This window comes from Centroberyx gerrardi, chromosome 18 (genome assembly GCF_048128805.1).
Source record: "Centroberyx gerrardi isolate f3 chromosome 18, fCenGer3.hap1.cur.20231027, whole genome shotgun sequence".
NCBI lineage: Eukaryota > Metazoa > Chordata > Actinopteri > Beryciformes > Berycidae > Centroberyx > Centroberyx gerrardi.
The window spans coordinates 11,540,622-11,560,978 of record NC_136014.1 but is presented as its reverse complement, the minus strand read 5'-3'; the positions used below and the strand labels follow the sequence as shown (position 1 = coordinate 11,560,978).

The following is a 20,357-nucleotide window of genomic DNA, read 5'->3' as shown; positions in this document are numbered from 1 at the left end:
TTGTATGTGCGCCCCTCCTACCTGGGGTCCGTGAAAGACCAGCATTTACTATTTGGTGTTGAGGCGCTCAGGATCCGCTACCCGCTGGAGAGACACGCGCCTTGACGCACAAACCCGCCGTCAGAAAACTATGACCGTAGAGAAAATATTCGACGAGCTTGGACATTTCAAAAGGTAACCTGAGCCACTTTTCTCTCAAACAAAGTGTATATTTCCTCTGTACTGTGAATGAGTTCCCTCTTCAGCACACATTCAATTCGCATTAGCCAATCTCCCTTTCCAAGAATTCAACTATTAATAGAGCGGCTTTTTGCACACCACAGGGACTACTTTCGGGCATGTAGTTAATTTACATTAACGGTCAATTGGGTAGTCTTGGAATAGAAACTTCTCACCATGAGCAGCGCAGCTGTCTAGAAGTTTTTATTCTTGCAAATTGTGTTTTTGGAAGAAATTAAGGAGAAGACTCGCCTCTCTTACACTGCGGCGTTTGTTGTAAAGTCTGAATAGTTTACTTCATTACAAAAACTAATTCGAATTTTATGCCAATAAAGGAAAATATTAAGATGCACGAGAGTGTACCTGAATAGTATCAGGTTACTACATTGCCAGAAATGTCAATTTTAACAAGTCATTGGTTCTAGTATTGACTCTTTTCTAACAGCAAGTCGAAAAAACTGTCAATGGGGGGAAATAACTGCACTTGTTTCCAAAGCAAATCAACCTGTCTTAGTCTTGTCTTGAATCTAATGTAATTTTCCCGATACTAGTTGAAAGATCTGTCTTATTCTGCCTTTTCAAGATATTGACACTTTTTCTATAAAAACTCTCGAAACAAGTGGAATGGAATTATGCCAGTGTCATTGGCAGTGTATTTCACTTGTTTTAAGAAAAGATAAGATTTTAAGAGTGAATATGAGACATAATGAGTAAAGATGGACATTTGTTGTTTGCATCGCATCTCTTCTTCCTCAGCTCTAGTATTAACGCTCTTTTCTCTCTGCCCTCTCCAGGTTCCAGGCATGTCTGTACTTCGCTGCGGTCTTCCAAGCGGTGGCCTGCGGGATCCACTATCTGGCCTCCGTTTTCCTGGTGGAGACGCCAAACTTCGTGTGCGGTGCGCCCGACAACATCACCGATGTCCTGTATGGTAACCTGACGGGATCCAGTCTAGAGGAGATCCTGCCGGTCTTCAAACCGGGAACCGGCCCCATGGTGGTGAGGACGGCTGGCGGGGAGCAGTGGGAGCTCAGCCGGTGCCGGTGCGCCATGCGCATCGCTCCAATGGACTTTACGTACGACTTTGATGGCAACAAGACGGTGAAAGTCTGCGACGGGAACTTTGTTTACGACCACAGTGAAGTGTACCAGAGCATAGTGACAGACTGGGACTTGGTGTGTGAGAGAGAGTGGCTGGCCAAGCTGTGCCAGCCCACCTTTATGCTGGGGGTGCTGATCGGAGCGCTGGTGTTTGGGGACCTCGCTGATAGGTAAGCATCAAGGGGGGGTGGGGGTGTACTGTCAGGAGGCCCCAGAGCAGGAAGAGGCCCTTCAGGACAGGTGATTCCTTCAGGACCAGATGTTTCACATCTGGTCGGGTCTCCCAGAAGATAAGGCTCTAATCCCAAATCAGGGACTGCTGCTGTCCGAACCTGCCTGTTCTGACAAATACTACTACTATAATAATAATAATAATAATAATGACAATCATAATGTATTTTGTACTTGTTTGTTGATCCTTGTAGGAAAATTCTCTTTTTACTCAAGAGGTCAGAGGTCAGGGTCAGCTACAGAACAGCTGCCTCAGCTGGAGCTGATAGGGATTCGGTGTGTTGTTCAAGGGCAGTTGAAGGCACTGTGGCCACTTTAACAGTGACTATAGGTGATACACATGATACTGCCCCCCTCATGGTCAGTCATGGTCATGGAAAGGATGATGAGTGAGAGAAAACAGGGAGATGGGTCTTTGACGGGTGACAGCGAGACAGGAGAGGTGGAAGCCAGGTCAGTGTGGATGACAGGGTTGAGGGATGAGGGTCATGGTTTGAGGCATGAGGGGTTAGAGAAAGAGAGAGAGAGAGAGAGAGAGAGAGAGAGAGAGAGAGAGAGAGAGAGAGGAACTGGCAGGAGCACATTAAGAGTCCTGGCACAGTTGGGACAGATCAGGTGACCTGGCAAAGCAGCAGCTGTCTAGCCAAGGCTGGAGGGGTCAGAATTTAGAAGTAGGACTTAGTCTGATCTGGTCTGAGCCTGGGGTTCACTCTCTGTGATGTGTGGGACTGCCCAACCATCCCATAATGGACCCCATTCACAGAGTTAAGGTGTAGAAAATAAGGATTAAGGGTTGAAGATAGTGGTTAAGTATATTAAATAGTCCTCCACTAAACTAGACCTGATCTTACATATTCTGTTTTGTTGCTAAACTTGTGTATTTTGTCTGCCATGGCCAGAGATTCAGGACCTGAGGTCAGGTTTACTTGTTAATGGCTGTGAGTTATCATAGTTAAATAAAGCACAGTCAATGGATATTGGATTGGATCCCCTCTGTGTTCGATGGAGGGCAAAACACAATTTCATTGCTTATGTGATATAGAACACACAATTGGAAATTATCTGAATTAGAGATTATACAATGAAACCTGTAAGACATGAAGTGAAGGGTCAGACAGTTTGTGATGTCAGCCACACAGACTCACTTGATGCTTCTATAACCTGATCCTCAGAAAATTAAATGTTGAACTATTCACACTTTGCACACAGTATAATACTGGACGATGGATGAATTTATGGCTATATATGGCCTCATCTTCAGAGGCAAGAACTGAGTGATTTTCTTTGTTTTGCAGTTGGTTTAAAAGTCCCAACACGACCATGGCACTTAGATAATCCCTTGTTCAATGGATTGGACACACGTTGACCTGAACATGTCAACTCAATCTCTCTGTCTCTGTCTCTCTCTCTCTCTGTCTACCTGTGTGTGTGTGTGTGTCTCTCTCTTTCACAGGGTTGGGCGTGTGAGAATTCTGATGATCACCAGCCTCTGCCAGTTTGGGTTCGGAGTGTGTGTGGCATTCACCGGAAACTACTACTTCTTTGTAGTGATCCGTTTCCTCCTTGCCATGGTGAGTCATGTGTGTTTGTTTCTGCATGTTGTTGTGTATCTGTGCGTGTCTGTGTTGTGTGTTGCATGCCATGGTTGGCGGAATTGGAGAAACAACTAACTGAAAACAAATGTGGAGGCATGAGACACAGAGAGAGTATACTGTAATCTAGTCCAGTTGGTGAGCGGTCTCGCTGCAGTAGGAAGTGATTACTCCTGTAGGACTTCAAGGCTTGAAGGTGAATAATGGAGTTTTCCATGTAAACAATGTGGATTTATTAACATTCATATTTTCACTGGTACAGACATAGAGTATGTTGTTACACCGCAATGATTTATTTACATCCGGATCTCAGTGCAGCAGCTTGGGAAAACTCCCGCCCCGTACGTCATTTGATTGACGGCCTACGTTGCAGGCGTTTCAGACATCGGCACGTAATTTACTAGAAAACTTGTGGATAAAAGGAGACACAGTATTAATACTAGAGAAGCTTTTGATAAGTGGAGAAACGTAAAGCGTTTTGTACCGATGTGGACATAGCTTTCTTCTTACTCAACTGTAAGAAGTAGTAGTAGAAGGAGTAGCTAGCATGCTAACTTGGCATTTAGACATACTAACTGGTAAGTTACTCAACTTCCGCATCGGTACAAAATGCTTTCAATTAAATTTTTCAATTCATTTTCAATTCATTGATTTATTGGCATGATACTTTACAAACAATATTGCCGAAGCATGTAACAAGAAATCATCAATGTAAAAGAAAATCATCAATTAACCAACATTTTAGAAAATGAATCCCCATGTATCATTGTGTGTGTGTGTGTGTGTGTGTGTGTACGTGTATGTGCATTTGTGTTTGTGTGTACAGAGTAATACATAATATGTGTATAAAAGAGTCTATCTGTGTGAGTGTGTGTGTGTGTTGCTGTGCCTCCACTGTCCACTGGCTATCAGTGTTTCTGTGTTTCTGTAACTTGTGTTTGTGAGGAAACATAAACCAGCAAAATATAACATTAGCCATGAAAAACAGAGCTTTTCACATACATTCATGCGTATTCTTCATATTTGTCACCCAACTGTGTCCCCCGTTCCCCTAAAGTGTGACACCAATCAACACATTTAGCAGCTAATATTGCACACTGACTTTTCTCCCCAGTTTGATAGGATCAGGCAGATGGTTGAAATCTGGGTATATTCTACCTATCCTCTCAAAATAAGTCTGTCTCATGTCTTTATATCTGTCACAGTGTAACAGGGAGTGAGATTCTCTGTCTGTCTCCCCCTGACAGCAGAATAGGGTTAGCCTGCTCTCTCTGGGTTGCCAGGTCTGCCTGTGGCGGCCTGTTTCTTTGGCCAGCTTGTGTGTACGGAGTCTGGACGTTGTTAGGGATTTCCTCAGTTTGTTGTCAGTCACAGTGGTCAGACATTGTGCCACTGTGTATTCTCTGTCTAGGGAGTTTTCTCCACTAAACATTACCATCAGGTTTTTGTTCCTGTTGCTCTCCCAAACTCAGTTGTGTGTCCTTATTCTGCCGACATGGTTTCTGCTAAAGTCCTCCTTCTTACAGTATTGTGGGCTGCATCACCTCCGTGCTCGTGGCGTGTTCGTACGTCCTCATGCGCGTGCTTGAAAACCACCTGCTTTGCTCACTAGCGCTACTAGTGGCTGAAAACGCTGTTGGTCATCTTTAGCTCACACCTTGCTAAAAAATGACTTAATGGAAAGGTCTAATTGTCATCATCTATTAAGCATAGATATGTCTGTGTATGTGTATGTGTATGTACATTTACATTTGCTCTCGCCCAGACTGTTCGCTAAATACCTAAAAAAAACATCAGGTTACATTTTTACAGATCACATCTGTAAGGGCAAGAAAGAAGCTCAAATTCCCAGATCACCCATATTAAAAGTGGGCAATAATAAGGATTGCAAGGGTCAAAACAAGAGTATCCAAACAGTAGAGGTAAAAAAAAAAAAAGCCTTTGTGTGTATGTGCGTGTGTTGTGTTTGTGTGTATAGAGTAATACATGATATGTGCGTAAAAGAGTCAAAGGAAGAGAGTTATTACAGTTACTAGGCCACAAGGCACTAAAGTGGTGCTTAAAGAAGCCGTACAGTGTGTTCACTGTTTCACTCTCTCCCCCGTCTTCTCCCTTCCCCCAGTCCTCCAGAGCTACAGCTGTTGTTTTTCACATGGAGTCAGACGGTCAGATAGTGTAACTCGCTTACTCTGTCACACACACACACAAGTATGCACACAGACTCATGCTGCAGCACCTCACTGGCACTGTGCAGTTTCAGTCTTATAACCAGGGGTTTCATTAAAGATTCCTTAGTTAGGGCCTGATCACTGCCACATGTACTTTGTTTATTTCACTTTTTTTAACCAGGTTTTTAAGTGTGTTCCTACGTAGGTTCGTTCATTACCTATGTGCTTTCTCAAAGTGCGCCTATGTGCTTTCTCAAAGTGCGCCCACATTAGTTAAGTGGATCTTAAGTGTTTGTTGACTTGGTTTCATAATAACAGATTAATCAAATTGTAAGTTATGTGATATTGTGCAAATATATCAAAAAGGCTACTAAACAAAAATGAAATACAAACACAACAGAAACAGTTATATATGCTTAGATTTGCCTGTAGAAAGCTTACAGCCAACTGTTATCTCATTTAATGCAATAGGTGTACAGTATGTTCGTGGGTTTAATGTTAATGTATGCTTTTGTCTTTTCTGTTGCCCTTGAGCAAAAAATAATAACCAGCCTCAGATTTAGGAGTGAGGATTCATATCATAGCTTTTGCTCTCTGATCAAGACAGCTGTCAGTTTTAATGACGCACTGTTCAGGCGTTCGCACAGCATTGCTGTCCGGGCGACGACACCACGACACCACCTTACATGTCTGGTTTTACTGCACGTCAACAACTTATTGAACATTTCTTTTGAAAATAAATTGTTCCCCTCCCTGTCTCTACTCCAAAAGCTCAGCACTCTAGCTGCAGCAATCGACGACGGACGCCACCCATTTTGTGTTTTGTCTCCTTCATAGTGGCTTAATAAACCTTAAACTCTCAAGTTAAAAAGTTGTCCTGCAGGTGACACGGTGGAGTGTATTTTTCCTTCTCAAGACACACTTAGCGATCAAGTTAAAACAATTTATATAATCAAAATATAATCAAACTCACATAAAGGAGAGGACAAGGTAAAATCTTCTGTATGAACACTCCAAAAGACACTAGTCCAATAATAAACTAGCAGGTTCACAAGGCCAGACCTATTTAAATCTTGGCTAACCACAGCAAAGTTCATTACTGAGTCAGCCACAAGATCCTCCATTATCAGATTAAACTTGTAAACAGTTTAAAACACAGACCAGCTCTTTCAGCTTTAAACCACTTAAGAATGATTTCAGAATACATAAAGGCATTTTTAATTAATTCAGTCCTGGCATTAAGGACCGATAACAAAAACAAGTCCCGTAAACAGTATTTCTCATATATGTACAAACAACTGAACTCAGACACTCAACATAGAGAATGGTTTCTTTATTTATTCTGCATTTGAATATTTATTACAAACAAACCGCTGTTGCTTCCATAAATCAAGCGCATCACTTCCTGTACAGCCGGGGATTTTTCCCAGGAAAGACGGGACCACTTTTAACACAGCAAATGTAAAGGCTTTCATGAACTGGGTAGGTTGAACCACTATTGTATGGTATCAGTTTGCGATGGAGAATAGCGAAACAGACATTTATTTATATGAAAAAGTTGCGGAGTATTACTTTAAGTGATTCATAAGATTGGCCAAGAGAGCAACGGTCAGCCTGGATCAAATAAGTTGACATGAACTCACATCATTATGGTTCTTTAGACAGAGACTTTGCAGATGTACATAGAGTGGTGTCATTTCTCTCCATACATCTGCAGCTATTGGATCATATGGTTCTTTAGCCAAATACTGACCTGGGAAATATGGTAATTTTTAGTGAAAAATAGTCGTTTTTGAAGCGAAGCACCATTACTGTCTCCACACTGCACTCCTGCCCCTGGAGCCTCTGTGTCAACAGCACATTTTAATCTCTTTCTGTATCTCCTCCTCTCCCCCTTTTCATTCCTTCCATCCTCCGTCATTTACTCCCTGTCCTTTACTCCCTGCCTCTCTCCTTTCCTCCCTTCCTTCCTCCCTTCTCTCGCTTCCTCCCCCTCCTCCCTCCCTTCTTCTCTCTCGTCAGGTGTCCAGTGGCTACCTGGTGGTGGTGTTTGTCTATGTGACCGAGTTCACCGGCATCAAGGTGCGCACGTGGACCTCCATGCACGTGCACGCGGCCTTCGCCGTGGGCATCATGGTGGTGGCTCTGGCCGGCTACTTGGTGCGGGTCTGGTGGATCTACCAGATCATCCTCTCCGTATGCACCTCGCCCTTCCTGCTCTTCTGCTGGAAGTTCCCCGAGACGCCCTTCTACCTCATGGCCAAGGGCCGCTTCCAGGACACCCAGGACCTGCTGGACAACATCGCCCGCTGCAACGGCCTGGAATCCAGACTGAGGGCGGAGGAGCTCCTGGAGACGGGGGACCAGAAGGCCAGAGCGCTGCTGGAGAAGGAGGCGGCGGAGCGGCCGGCGCTGCCCGAGAAGAACCTGTCCATCCTGGATCTGTTCGGCAGCTGGAGGATGGCGGGCCGCACGTGCACGGTTTGGGCCATCTGGTTCATCGGCAGCCTGGGCTACTATGTCTTCTCCTTGGGCTCGGTCAACCTAGGAGGAAACCAGTACGTCAACCTCTTCCTGGCTGGTGAGTGCTGGGCTGGTGTGTGTGTGTGTGTGTGTGCGTTTATGTGTATTTATGTGTGTCTGTGTATGAGATATTCAGAGAAATAGTGGAAATAGTGATATGTTCCACAATTATACAACAACATCCGTCTTGGCTCATCCAAATGTAGGTATGTGTACTTCTATTGACGGAGGGATTAGGCAACTGTTAGAGACACACTTTGCAACCTGCGGGCTGTAAATACAGATTGAATCTGTGTGTGTGTGTCTGTGTGTCTCTGTGTGTCTGTTTCAGTGTGTGTGCAGTAAGGTAGGAGTCTGCCAAGATTTTTTTTCAGGTTGCCTATTTTATCTTATAACAGAGGTGTCTCTTTCCATGTAAACAAATAGGCCTCTTAGCCCTTAGCTTACCCCAGTCTAGTGGAGCGGGATGCTATTTAAAGCTGTCTGGAGAACCTCACTTTAACTACACACTCTGCTTGCGATGTTTGTGCGAGGACATTAGTTATACATTATTTTGCTCTGTGAAGCAGTATAAGATTAAATATTCTCCAATTTGGCATTGTTTACTGCTCTGGTTTTGATAAGTTAGGGAATAAAATTGGCCTGCGAACAATGAACAAAGTGTTCTATCTCCACCTACGTGCTAAATGGCGTCACTGTGGTTAGTGTTTAATAAAGAAAACAAGATGTGTAATGTAATAAACCAATGCTTTGGTTTAACAAACCAAGCATTAGTGAAGTGGAATGTACTACTCTCTTAATGCTGTTTTAAAACCGGGCTCTTCCCTGGCAGAAGCAAAAGCTCTGCTCCCAGATAGGCCTATAGATAATGCATTACATTATACAGTATATAGCTATAGTTAATTTATAAAATTATACATAAACTAATATATACATAAACTATACTAAAATAATTTGTTTGGTATAAGTAACGGCAGGGAATGACACTTTATCAGACAGTTTAACAGATGCTACTCTTCCTTCTAGCTCCTCTACACTCTACATCAAGGCTAATGTAATCTGCCTCCTTAAAAGTCCTGAGGAAACATTTCAAGTCTCCATGGTTGGAGACATACAGTTGAGCATATATGGGAAGCAGAGATTCACCCAGATTTCAAATGATGCTATTTAGGTCCCCCAGATAGAATGTCATGGTGTCACCGTGCCACTGCCATGGCAACTTCTGACCAACAACTGCTGTGATTGGCTGTTTCCAGGTGCGGTGGAGATCCCCTCCTATCTGGTTGGCTGTTTTGCGATGGACCGGGTTGGCAGGAAGAAGACTTGTGCCCCGGCGCTGCTGCTGGCCGGGATTGCCTGTATTCTCATCATCGTGGTGCCTGCTGTATGTATCGAGATTGTGTGTTTGCGTGTGTGTGTGTGTATGTGAGAGAGACTGTGTATGTGTTTGTGTGTAAATGCAAGGAATTTAAAATGTTAGTTTTACAAATCCTCAAATGCACACAACACAACCCACAAAGTATTATAACATCTGTTGACTACCTTTGGACCATATTTCTCACTTCTCCCTCCATGTACACAATCACAAGAATTCATTGCACTTTCAACATCACTCTTATTCGTACATGTGTGTGTGTGTGTGTGTGTGTGTGTGGGCGCCTCTATATACCATACATGCATTAGTCAGTGTGCATGTTCTGTACTCTGACCCACATAATTACTGCCCATGGCTGAGTTGGCAAACAGCCAACAATTAATGTCCAAGCAAATATGACCTTTGACCTTTCTGAACAGAGCAGTCAACAAACATGACATGAAAAATAGAGGTATGGAGTCACAGAGAGGAGGCAGAGACCCACAGTTTACATCCTATATTTGCTTGAGTTTTCTCTCTTTCTCTTTCTCCTTCTTGGTCTCTCTTGCTCTCTCTCTGTTTTTGTCTTTACTTCTCTCTATGTTCTGTCTCTCTCTCCATTTTATGCGAGTCAATAACTTCAGTAGGCCTCTGGGGTGCTGAGTATACAGACAGGACACAATTTTGTGAAACTTAAGCTATCTTCAGTCAACTACTTGGACAAATATGCCTTGCCTTGGCAAACATGACATGCCTTGCTAAATATTGAACTTATTTTGTTGACAGCTCACTGTTAATACTGACTTATAGGTACCAGGCCCTCACATACGATGGATACTCACATACTTTGGCTATCCAACCAGAACAGTTCACATTCACAAGCAGCTAGTGTTATTAAAAAGATAGCATATCAACTTGCCTTTCTCTTCCTTCATCCCACCCACCACACCCCCCTGATAAATGATATTGTTCCACAGCATAGTAAGGTTAAACACTTCCTCAGCACTTGGTGTGTAGTTTATGTCTGTGTTGATGTGTGTGTTTGCAGCACAGCGGTCTATAGATGTGTCAGCGGATCCCCCTTGGCATCTTTTCTCGTGTGTTATATCCTTGTATATTCAGTACATGTGAGTGTGCAGTGCATATGTGATAAGACTAAGCTAAGACACAATAATGTGCACAAGATGATTTGGAGGTTCTTGAGGTCTGGAAGGTCAAGCATATGACTGCATTTTAAAAGATTTGTTGATTTTGCTTGCCAGCCAGACGATTATTAAATATAGTTATACAGTATTTAGATAAGATAAGATAACTTAGGTCCAAATTCATGTGTGTACAATTAAAATGAGAGCAATAAAACAATAAAGTAATTAAAATAAGATCATAGTTAATGAGCAGTGGCAGAATACAGTTTATGCCTGGGTGATTAAAATCATCCTCACTGGGCACTGAGGAGCATAAGGTTGAATGGTGCTGATGCTTTGAGATGGATGTCTATGTATTGGCACTGTGTTTTTCCATTTGGAACATACTGACCATAATCAGTATCGTCCGCTATAGCCGCATTGCCATTTCCCTCTTTTGGCAAACACTTGCAATCTTCTTACCTATTTAGTTTTTCTCATCTGGCAGTCGGCACGTGTCTACAACAAAACTGAACAAGACCCCAAACAACTTGGCAAAAGACCATGTGGAGGGTCTCATAGGTGCATGTAAACTGCTTCACCCGACTTTAACCTTAGGCCGGGTTACTGCGTGCATGTAAACACAGCCACTGATAGGGACCTAAGCCAACTGTACTGCCAACCAGTGTGGTACTTGATTATCCAGCAGGTCTTTTATCGGGGCTGATACCTCCATAGTACTGCGTGCTCCCATTCTGTAACAGATTAACTAATTAATCCAGCGATCCAGTGAACTAATCCATCACTTTGTGCCTCTATAGAGTATGCATCATTTTTTAGAACTCGTATGGAGATCGATGGTGAGCGTTGTGTTAGTAAGATGAGCAGCAGGAGCAACACGACTGGTAGCCTAGTGTCAATAAGCAGATCACCCACGGCATCTTCCTGGACTCCCAGCACTATCTGATCCTCAGCCCAGCTTCTGTTTCTCTGCTCTGCAGCTGGCATTTGCTTCATGCTGCCATTCCTCCCATGCTTCAAATACCTAGCTTGAACGGCCTGTTGAAGTAGCTTTCTTGTGTTTTCATCAGTTACATTTGTAACAGTGGAGTTAGTTATCATTGGTCCAATTCTTCGTAGATAGTTTAGGCTAAATTCACAATGTGTAATTAAGGGATTCGCAATAACTTGTCAAAATCTAATAAAATGTCCCTCTAAATGAGATGAAAATGTAATCAAATCTGATAATGTAATAAATTGCTGGATAATGTAATAAAATCACATCATTACATTATCAGCAATTATTACTTCATAAGGGATGTACCATATTTTTAATCAATGAGAATGAAATAATGCAGTCAAGATTCTACATTATTAGTCAATGTTATTATTTCATCATCCGTTAAAAATATGTTACACCCTTTATGAAGTAAAAATCGCCAGTTAATGTAATAGTCTTCTTATTAAATTAAGAGGTTTTATTAATTTTTCAGCCCATTTAGAGGGACGTTTTATTACACTTTGACAAGTTATTACATTATCTGGGACTTTTTACTATACAGATGCTAAATGCCAATCAGGGATGATGGTTTGGGGATGACTGGCCTCACTCGTGATCCTTCAGTTCCAAGAAACACACAAGGCTCAGTCTCTTGTCATTCCCGTCGTACTTCCAGGGGTCATTTCTGGGTGAGTGGAATTCCAGAGCCTCTCCGAGTCTGTAGGAGCACAGTACTCTGTTGTGTGATTGTGTGTATGACGTGCATATACATTTACAATTTGCAAGCTTGGAATTATGTTCAAAGATCATGAGTATGTGGATAACTGAATTTTGATTTAAAAAAAATCCAGATAGAACCTTTTAATTCCAAGCTCCTTTTACCTTCACAATTGTGATGAAGAGAATCAAACATTAGCTAGATTAGAGCTATATATACATCTGGTCTCCTTACTGCAAATGCCTCTACCCAAATGTGAACTAAGCTACCACAGCCAGACAATATTGTTTGAATCTGCACAGTGGACCTGTATGATTGATTCACAGTGCTTGGAAAGGAGCCTGCTTTGAGCATTACATCTCATTTTTAGGAAATAGTGTAGGTGTTTACATCCTGCTTCACATGCAGCCTTGAGAGACATCAACTCTGCAACCTGGGCCCTTTACCCTGTTACTGTCCCCATGGGATACGACCTTACCATCTCCTGCATAGTCCATGAACCCGTCCTGCTTTCCCTGCATCCTTCCTTCCTGCACAAATAGAGTTTAGAGGGATTCTCACCCTTGACCCTCTTTATCCATGGCTTTCGCCTTTGTCAAAATGGACTCCTGCCCAGTCTCCTCTGTGATCCCCAACTGAAAGAGCTGACCATGCTGTCTTCTCTTCCTTCTCACTGAAACCTTACCAAGACTGAACATAAAGTGGAGAGCACATTACTGCTTCCTTACTCTGAGCTGCCACTGCACTCTCACAGGCATCCTCTCGCTCTCTCACTCCACTGCTCACTTCACGTTCCTGTCTCATTCTGCTCTTCCAATTAACTGCCCCTCTGCTCTGTCTAGCTTGACCCAACAGCTCGTCCTGCTTGGCTCTTGAATGTGTCTCCCCTCCTCTCTAGTTTGACCTGTCATTCATCACACTTACAAGTCTAAGACACAAACTAGGGCAAAGTGGACCAACCGTGTCATGCCCTTTCTCTGAAGCCTTCTATCCATCCGTGTTTAGTAGCTTTCTTCAAAAGCTTCTGAAGACTTCCGATACCAGTCTTTCTAATCTGTCTCAGAGTATCAGAGAATAGGGGTTAAGCTTTCCCTTTTTATCTTGGGTACTTTAAATACTCTTTCTTTTGAATGCCGTGCTTGTCTAAATAGCTACACTGTGTTAGTAAAAGAGTTGTGAATAGCTGTCTCGGGCCCTAAGGTTTATACTTGTTCCACTTGCTACACAGACTTGTTCATTGCACATAGACCCTCAGTGATATTTTCTGCTTGTCAAGTCACACAATCTCCCTCACTAATCTCTACCCTGTAGATGATGTCTACTGCAGAGAGATTGGAAATAGCTGACTCAATATGGCTCTTGTTATACTTTCACTTTCCCTTTACCCTTTTGCTTTTGTACTAACACACACTGGCACAATGACAGATTATGATACAATGGGTACTTCTCAACAGCAGATGCCGCTATTATACCTGGATCAAACCTGGCTACGCTCCTCTCAGGCGTACTGTATACAGATATTTACCACAGGCAATCCTAACTGTCACTGCTGATGGTGTAGTCATGCATGCATTAAATACACTAACCTTTCAAATGTAAGCCTAATCAAAAACGTTAGCATGAGGAGCGATAGCCACCATGGCTGAGTAGGCAAAGAAAAGAGCGCCACCTACAGAAACTCAAACTTCATCAATAGGAAATCCAAGGAAAAAGACGTCACAGTATCGGACACACTGTTTGATTGACAAGTGATCAATTGATAAGCACCAAATATGTCAGCAAAAAAACCCAACTGAATTTGAGGATAACCACTTTAACATCAAGACAGGCTAAAATACAGATTCAAATCAAAAACATTTTTATAATTTGTTTGGATGGGATTGACTGCCTGTATCTTTAGCTTTGCTCTCCCATTAGAGTCAGTGTGGTGCCATTGGCCAGTGCTAGCCAGGTCAGCAGTCTGTATCTGCTGCATCGTGGCAACAGGCTGAGTTATAGTCCTCCAGGTGTTTGTAAGATAAGTACTGCAGCTGCTTAGAGGACAGCTCCCTTTCCAAGGAGTTCTATTTCACACACACACACACACACACACACACACACACACACACACACACTATGCAGATGTGCATGTTTGGGTGAATGCTTATGTGCAGGAATTTCTTATGAGAGGCCACATAGGACTTAATTCAAACTTTGCTGTTCTCACGCACATATGAAATACTCACACATACACATATGAAATACTTGCGCATACATGCATTCCACTAAATACTTACACATAAATATATGAAACGTGCACATACATTATGTGTATGCCTCCTTGAATATATTCTTTATTTTAACTTTGGTACTTTGTATCACTCAAAAAAAACATTGCAACACATGTCCATCACTTTGAATTTGATAACTGGAAGTCCGATTCTTTATTCTGGCTCGCTTGGCACCGTTTTGTTTTTGCCTATCCTTCTTTGTTCTAATGGGCAGCAGCTTTGGTTTAGTGGTTCTTTGACCACATATACCAGCTCCTCCTTAAAGTGAATCAGAAGCAGAGCCAGGAGGAATACCAGAGCCATAGAGAGACATGGGGGAGGGAAAGGGAGCAGCAACAAGAGAGGGAGGAGCAGTGAGGAAATGGATACCACATGGAGCAATCCTTCATCCAGATTAGTGACCAGTGTTTTTTGGGTTTTTTTTTTTTTACCAGTTGTGATGGAAGAGAATCAACACACAACACTGAGAGTAAATGGTATGCACTTTAGTTCACCTGCCCAGGGAGTGTTTAAGAGAGTCTGTGCTCTTGCTTAATTTGTTGTTGTACTTGTTCTGTAATGTAATGGAGGCTCAGGCTGGTCAAAGGTCTAAAGGTCAATGGTCAGGTGTTGTGTGTGTGTATATATTTGTGAGTATGATGAATTCAGCTGCATAACCAGGGAACAGCTTTATGGCCTGAGACATTAGGCCTCATTTACAGGATAAAGGTTCTTGCAAGTTTTGTGCTTAAGATCAAAATTTTGTGGAAAAAGAAGTTGTGATTCATGAAAAATTGATGTAGGCTAGATACCAAAATAAGCAGGCGTTGGCATGATTTTCTCCAATTTTCTGAGATATATCAAGAGTTAAAAATGTTTTCAAACTAAATTCACTGCTCCAACAATGCATGCACTAAATATAATTTTCTTTTTTTTTACATATTTGTATTGGTCATACCATGGAACATGATAAACAGGATAAAGGATAAAGTCAAACAACAGTTTTATTTTTAGGCCCATTGATCTTTATTTCTCTTTTTTCTTTATTTCTTATTTCTCTCCTCTACCTCTTCCTCCTCTCCCCCTCTCCTCCCCCATCCATCCTGCATGTCTGTTCTCCCTCCATGCTACAGGACATTGAGATTCTGGCCATCGTTCTCAGTATGACAGGGAAGTTTGCCATAGCCATTGCCTTTGGCCTCATCTACCTGTACACCTGTGAGCTTTACCCTACCATCATCAGGTAAGACAGCAAACGGCATCAAAACAGATTAACTCTTCGAGTCAGAATACAAGGGTCTTGTCTCATGTATTCATAGTATTCTGTTACATCACCACACGGCCATCTTGATTTAAAATAACAGGTGATTGTAATAAATTAACAGGTGATTAGAATCAAATGACAGTCGCAGCCATTAGGAATAGTTTTTGTCTAGACTGAAGGGCGTAGGTACAGGAGTAATAATCTTACTTATTGCACCTTAAATGCTTTTCTGAAAGTATTCGTTAATTGATTTTTGTTTATACTGGTGGTTGTTTGCCTCATGGTGCGATCACCAAGTGGAGGTCGTAGTTTATTCGCCTTTTTATTTACCCTTACATCACAGAATACAATCTAATGTGTTGGCCGTGCCACTGTACAGAGCTGAACCTAGATTGTGTGTGTGTGTGTGTGTGTGTGTGTGTGTGTCCCCTCCAGGTCCCTGGCAGTAGGTAGTGGTAGCATGATGTGCCGTGTGGGCAGTGTGGTGGCTCCCTTCTGTGTGTACCTGGCCGATGTCTGGATCTACCTACCTCAGGTATACACACTCATGTTTTTCCTTATAAGATGTTGGCTAATAATTTTTTTTTACCCTCTATTCCATTTTCTAGTCTTACCTCTCTCATGACCCCCCCCCCCCCCCCCCCCGTATAGCTAATTGTGGGAATCCTGGCCTTCATTATCGGAGTGCTGACGCTGATGCTGCCTGAGACCCTGGGCCAGCCTCTGACCACCACCTTGGAGGAGGCTGAGGCTCTGGGACGCAAGCCCAGCATGAAGAGCTCAGGCCTGGGCAGTAAAGACGCTGAGGATGGGTTGGAGATGAAACAGCACGAAGCCAAGGCCTGAGAGAAGACCGGAGAGAGAGAGAGATAGAGACACAGGGAGAAAGAGAAGTATCGGAGGATGGAAGGAAATGAGAGGAAGAGACAGCAGTTGCCAAAAACAGTACTGAAAATCACAGTAACATCACTGATATATTGGACTGTTGGGGGGGAAAACAGTAAAAAAGAACAAAACTTTAGCAGGACTTTTTGTAATACAGTATTTGTTGGCATTTGTTCTGCAAAGTGACCAATAGTTTGGTGCTCAAAGGGTCTCTTGAGACACGGACACCATGCAATCAAACCAGTCCATGAATTTAAAATGACATACTGTAGACAATCATTGGTGCATATGTGTGTGTGTATGTGTGTGTTGTGTCCTAGGAAACATGAGGGATATTACCGTGAAGGAAGTGAGCATTTGTGTGAGAAATACAATAGCCAACTGACACACTCACTGCAGTGCAGCACATGGCTATGTCTCACTTTCCATAGCATATGTTATAGCATATATTCATCTTTTAAGTCAGATGCAATGTTATTCTACACACGCCCACACACACACACACACAGATACATACATACATTCACACATACAGGCAAGCACATGCAAACATGCGAACACATTATGATACATCTCATACATCATACTTCCAACATACTAGTGATAGAATGTGTTATTCTAATATGATAGAAGTGCCTCCTTCTGAATTATGAAGTTGCCTTTTCATTTGTTTGAACATGTTTGAATCTCAGGGCATCCATTGTTTTTTTTGGATATCACTGTGAAACTATACTAGCTGTATTATTTTACTCTTGCACTCAGTTTGACATTATCCTCAATTCCATCTTGTTTAAGATACCATTGCGTAGTTTTACCTTGTTACCTTGTGTGTGTGTGTGTGTGTGTGTTAGAGAGTACAGCAGAGAGAGTGTGTGTGGCACTGTAAATGAAGTAAGCTAGTATTGTAGTTTTCTACATGCATACTTATCTGCATGTTGACTTATATATGCTGGACAGACTGAAGGAAATGAATAACTGTATTTTGTAAATTAAGTAGTACTACATTTTGTTCAGGTTTCAAGCATGTTATGATCTTGGGATGTTTTTGGACCAAAGACAGGAATGAAAGCCACAACCGTGTGGAGATGCATTTACCTGCTTTGTGATATTTTAGAACACTACTGGACACACATTAATCTAAAGGAGGACAAAGAATCTTGATGAGCAACTGGTATCCAATATGATACTGGTGAAAACTGATCACCGGGTGATGACAGTATCAAATTCAGCATTCAGTTCTGAACAGTTTAACAATCATTTTTGTGATTTTTTGTATGAATAGTGTCCTTGTTAGTATTATTTTTATTCCTTTGTGGAGAAATATATGAGAGAGCTAACATTGACAGGTTGGTGGCTTCTTCATTGCTACAGTATGCTTTTGACTGTTGTATTGTACTTAAGTTTAATAACATATAGTTCTACACTTCTACCCGGGTAAGGGTGGGAATCTTTGAATAAACTTTATTTCATGAATGTTTGAGCAGATTAACTCTCCCCCTCTTCCTCCTCTCTCTATCTCAAGCCGGGGAATTGGAGGGTTCAACGTGGTGTTGGAAAAGCAGGGGAAAGTATTTTTGGCATACGTGTGGGGATAGAGAGCATGCCTGGGAACAGCCCACTGACACTAACAGCTTTCTATTCGTTGGTGGAGAGGAGGTCCCCACTGCCGGCTCCCTCTGTACCACCCAACACAGGAACAAACCCTCTGTGTTGAACTTTGGAGTAGAAAACTCTGCTACAGACAGATGTGTGTACTGTATGTGTGTGTGTGTGTGTGTGTGTGTGTGTGTGTGTGTGTGTGGATGCGATAGGGTGGTGTTGGTGGTGCACTATTATTGAGCCAGGCTGTAAAGTTGCTAGTGTCAATTCTGTTGTGATGCTGTTGCCCTAAATAGTGTCTGGTTATTATTGGACACCTTGGATTGAGGCTTGTTGCAGGGTCAGGAATTCCCTTCCACAGTGTGTAGGTGTGTGTGTGTGTGTGTGTGTGTGTTGGGTGGGGGGGTTACTTGAGGACAGTGTTATGTTAGATGGGGTGGGATGACATGTTTACCATTATGGAGTTTATTATTTTTGTGTCTGACATAGCATTAGCAGCAACAGAAATGAACCTAGTTCTCAATAAAGATAAATTGGGACAGAGTGAGACATATTAAATATAAACCATTAGGTATATGTGTGTATATTGCAACACTGTGGTTTGTGTCTGACACTGAATACGGTGTATATTTCTGTTGCTGCATCCATCCCCATTTTTACTCCCAAACATCCCCATTCATAGTTCATTTGATTGACCTATAGGCCTCACACACACCAACACACACACACACAAAGCTAAACTGATGTGATGTGACAGCATAGATTCTGGTCTGGTTACGAGGAAGTTGTCATATTTTCCATCTCCTCTGTTGTTCACTGCAGGCAAATGATCAAACAGCTGGCTGGGGCAACATACAGTTGAACCTGCAATCAGATTTGGCACTAACAGAATCATAGTTCCAAGAACCGCACTAGTAGCAAGCAAGGCCACCCAACATGTCAATCACACAGTCATGAGAAGATTAGAATGCTATTCTTAGGTGGAAATCCTGGAGTTGCATATTTCTCTGAATAGAACCTATAAAAATCCAGAGCTGCAACTCACCCAGACCTCCACTCTCACCCTTGACCCACTGTCTAGAGTTATGCAGACTTTTAAGAGAAGATTTAGGAGGATCAGAACAACACATACTGAGGTTGACTGTTAATCCAGATTATTAGGCACTGGCACTGGCAGCTAAGCGCACCATACCCAGTTGTTTTGAGTGCATAAGAAACTGGGTCGATTTAAGTGTTTCAGCAAAAATTGGAGTGGCACACCATCTGCTGGTCGTGTTCAGGAGTTACACCAAATTGAATGTGGCTGAACTCCAAGTCTGAGGTGTAATCAAACAGTTGATAAATGCAGTTTATTTCAGAGAATGAAATTAAACAGCGTTAACATAATGCTTAAAGTAGCTGAAGGGTTATTTATGATCATAACTGTCAAAGTTGTGCAGCCTGTGTTACATTGTTAAAACATACAGTTGTCCTGAATCAAGGCGAGCTGCTTGATATTTGGCCTTTGGCATGTTCTGTAATTATTAAGCAACCTTTCCTTCTTTGCCTTGCAGCATTTTTCTACAGTCAGACTACTAGAATAAGTTTGTTGGTGATACATTTTACTTTTATGTTTTAGGCATCCAGTTGACGCTTTCATCCAGAGCAAGTTACAGTGAGTGCAAAAGCAGAATAAATGTAAATTCCTAGGTTGCCAACATTAGAAGCAACCATTAGTAAGGAATTCAAGGATCAAAGCCACAATGCCAAGTCAATAGATTTAACAAATATTCCTGTGGGTAAAGAAATAAGATTGGGTCGGATATATACATTTTTAACAACAGGACCAAGATCAAGTAGAGGTGCAAGTAGAGGAGGAAGGTGGCTGAGAGTGGAACATGAAGTGTTTCTTGAACAGGTGAGCTATCAGTTCATATCAGAGGATAGACTTTGTAGTCCTGACTTGGGTGGGAAGGTCATTTCACAATTGGGGAGCCAGAAGGTAGAAGAGTGGAGGCTGGGTGGAGTGATGGACAGGCCGCTGCAGGGAAGGGAGAGCTAAGCATCTGGTAATAGCAGAGTGCCAGGCACGGACCGGCGTGCAGAGCTGGACCGTGGCCTGGAGGCAGTAGGCGCTTATGCCAGCACTAAAGTTTAGAATCTGACACGTGTTGCCACAGGAGAGCTGGTGGATGACGTGCAAGACAAGAGTGGCATGGGAGAATTTAGGGAGGTTGAAGAAAAGGCAGGCTGCAGCATTCTGGATGGGTTGTAGAGGCTACAACAAACAGCATATTGACCATTTTTCAGAAACAAACAAACCATCTTTAAAGTAAAGCAGAGACATTAGC

The 20,357-nt window shown here is 42.4% G+C and overlaps 2 protein-coding genes across 2 annotated transcripts in view; both read left to right on the top strand.

The window, feature by feature from the left end:
• The window catches only part of LOC139926156 (testis development-related protein), a 404,183-nt gene extending 389,534 nt beyond the window's left edge, over positions 1-14,649 (top strand). Inside the window, exon 5 of the transcript XR_013507442.1 lies at positions 14,634-14,649. The gene's annotated coding sequence lies outside the window, so the exon portion shown is untranslated. The remainder of the gene's footprint in view (positions 1-14,633) is intronic.
• slc22a16 (solute carrier family 22 member 16) lies at positions 131-17,114 on the top strand. Its single transcript, XM_071912587.2, has 8 exons — positions 131-174; positions 1,014-1,490; positions 3,005-3,122; positions 7,334-7,892; positions 9,091-9,218; positions 15,413-15,522; positions 15,979-16,078; positions 16,195-17,114. Exons 1-8 carry the CDS (start codon positions 131-133, stop codon positions 16,387-16,389), a joined length of 1,731 nt encoding a protein of 576 aa, XP_071768688.1. The 3' UTR covers positions 16,390-17,114.
• The last annotated feature ends 3,243 nt before the right edge of the window (positions 17,115-20,357 follow it).

Excerpts from the sequence above, each read along its gene's own strand:
- slc22a16 (XM_071912587.2), top strand. The coding sequence starts at position 131 with ATGACCGTAGAGAAAATATTCGACGAGCTTGGACATTTCAAAAG. Across the intron at positions 9,219-15,412 it reads TCATCATCGTGGTGCCTGCT|GACATTGAGATTCTGGCCAT; the intron begins GTATGTATCGAG and ends TCCATGCTACAG. Across the intron at positions 15,523-15,978 it reads CTTTACCCTACCATCATCAG|GTCCCTGGCAGTAGGTAGTG; the intron begins GTAAGACAGCAA and ends TGTCCCCTCCAG.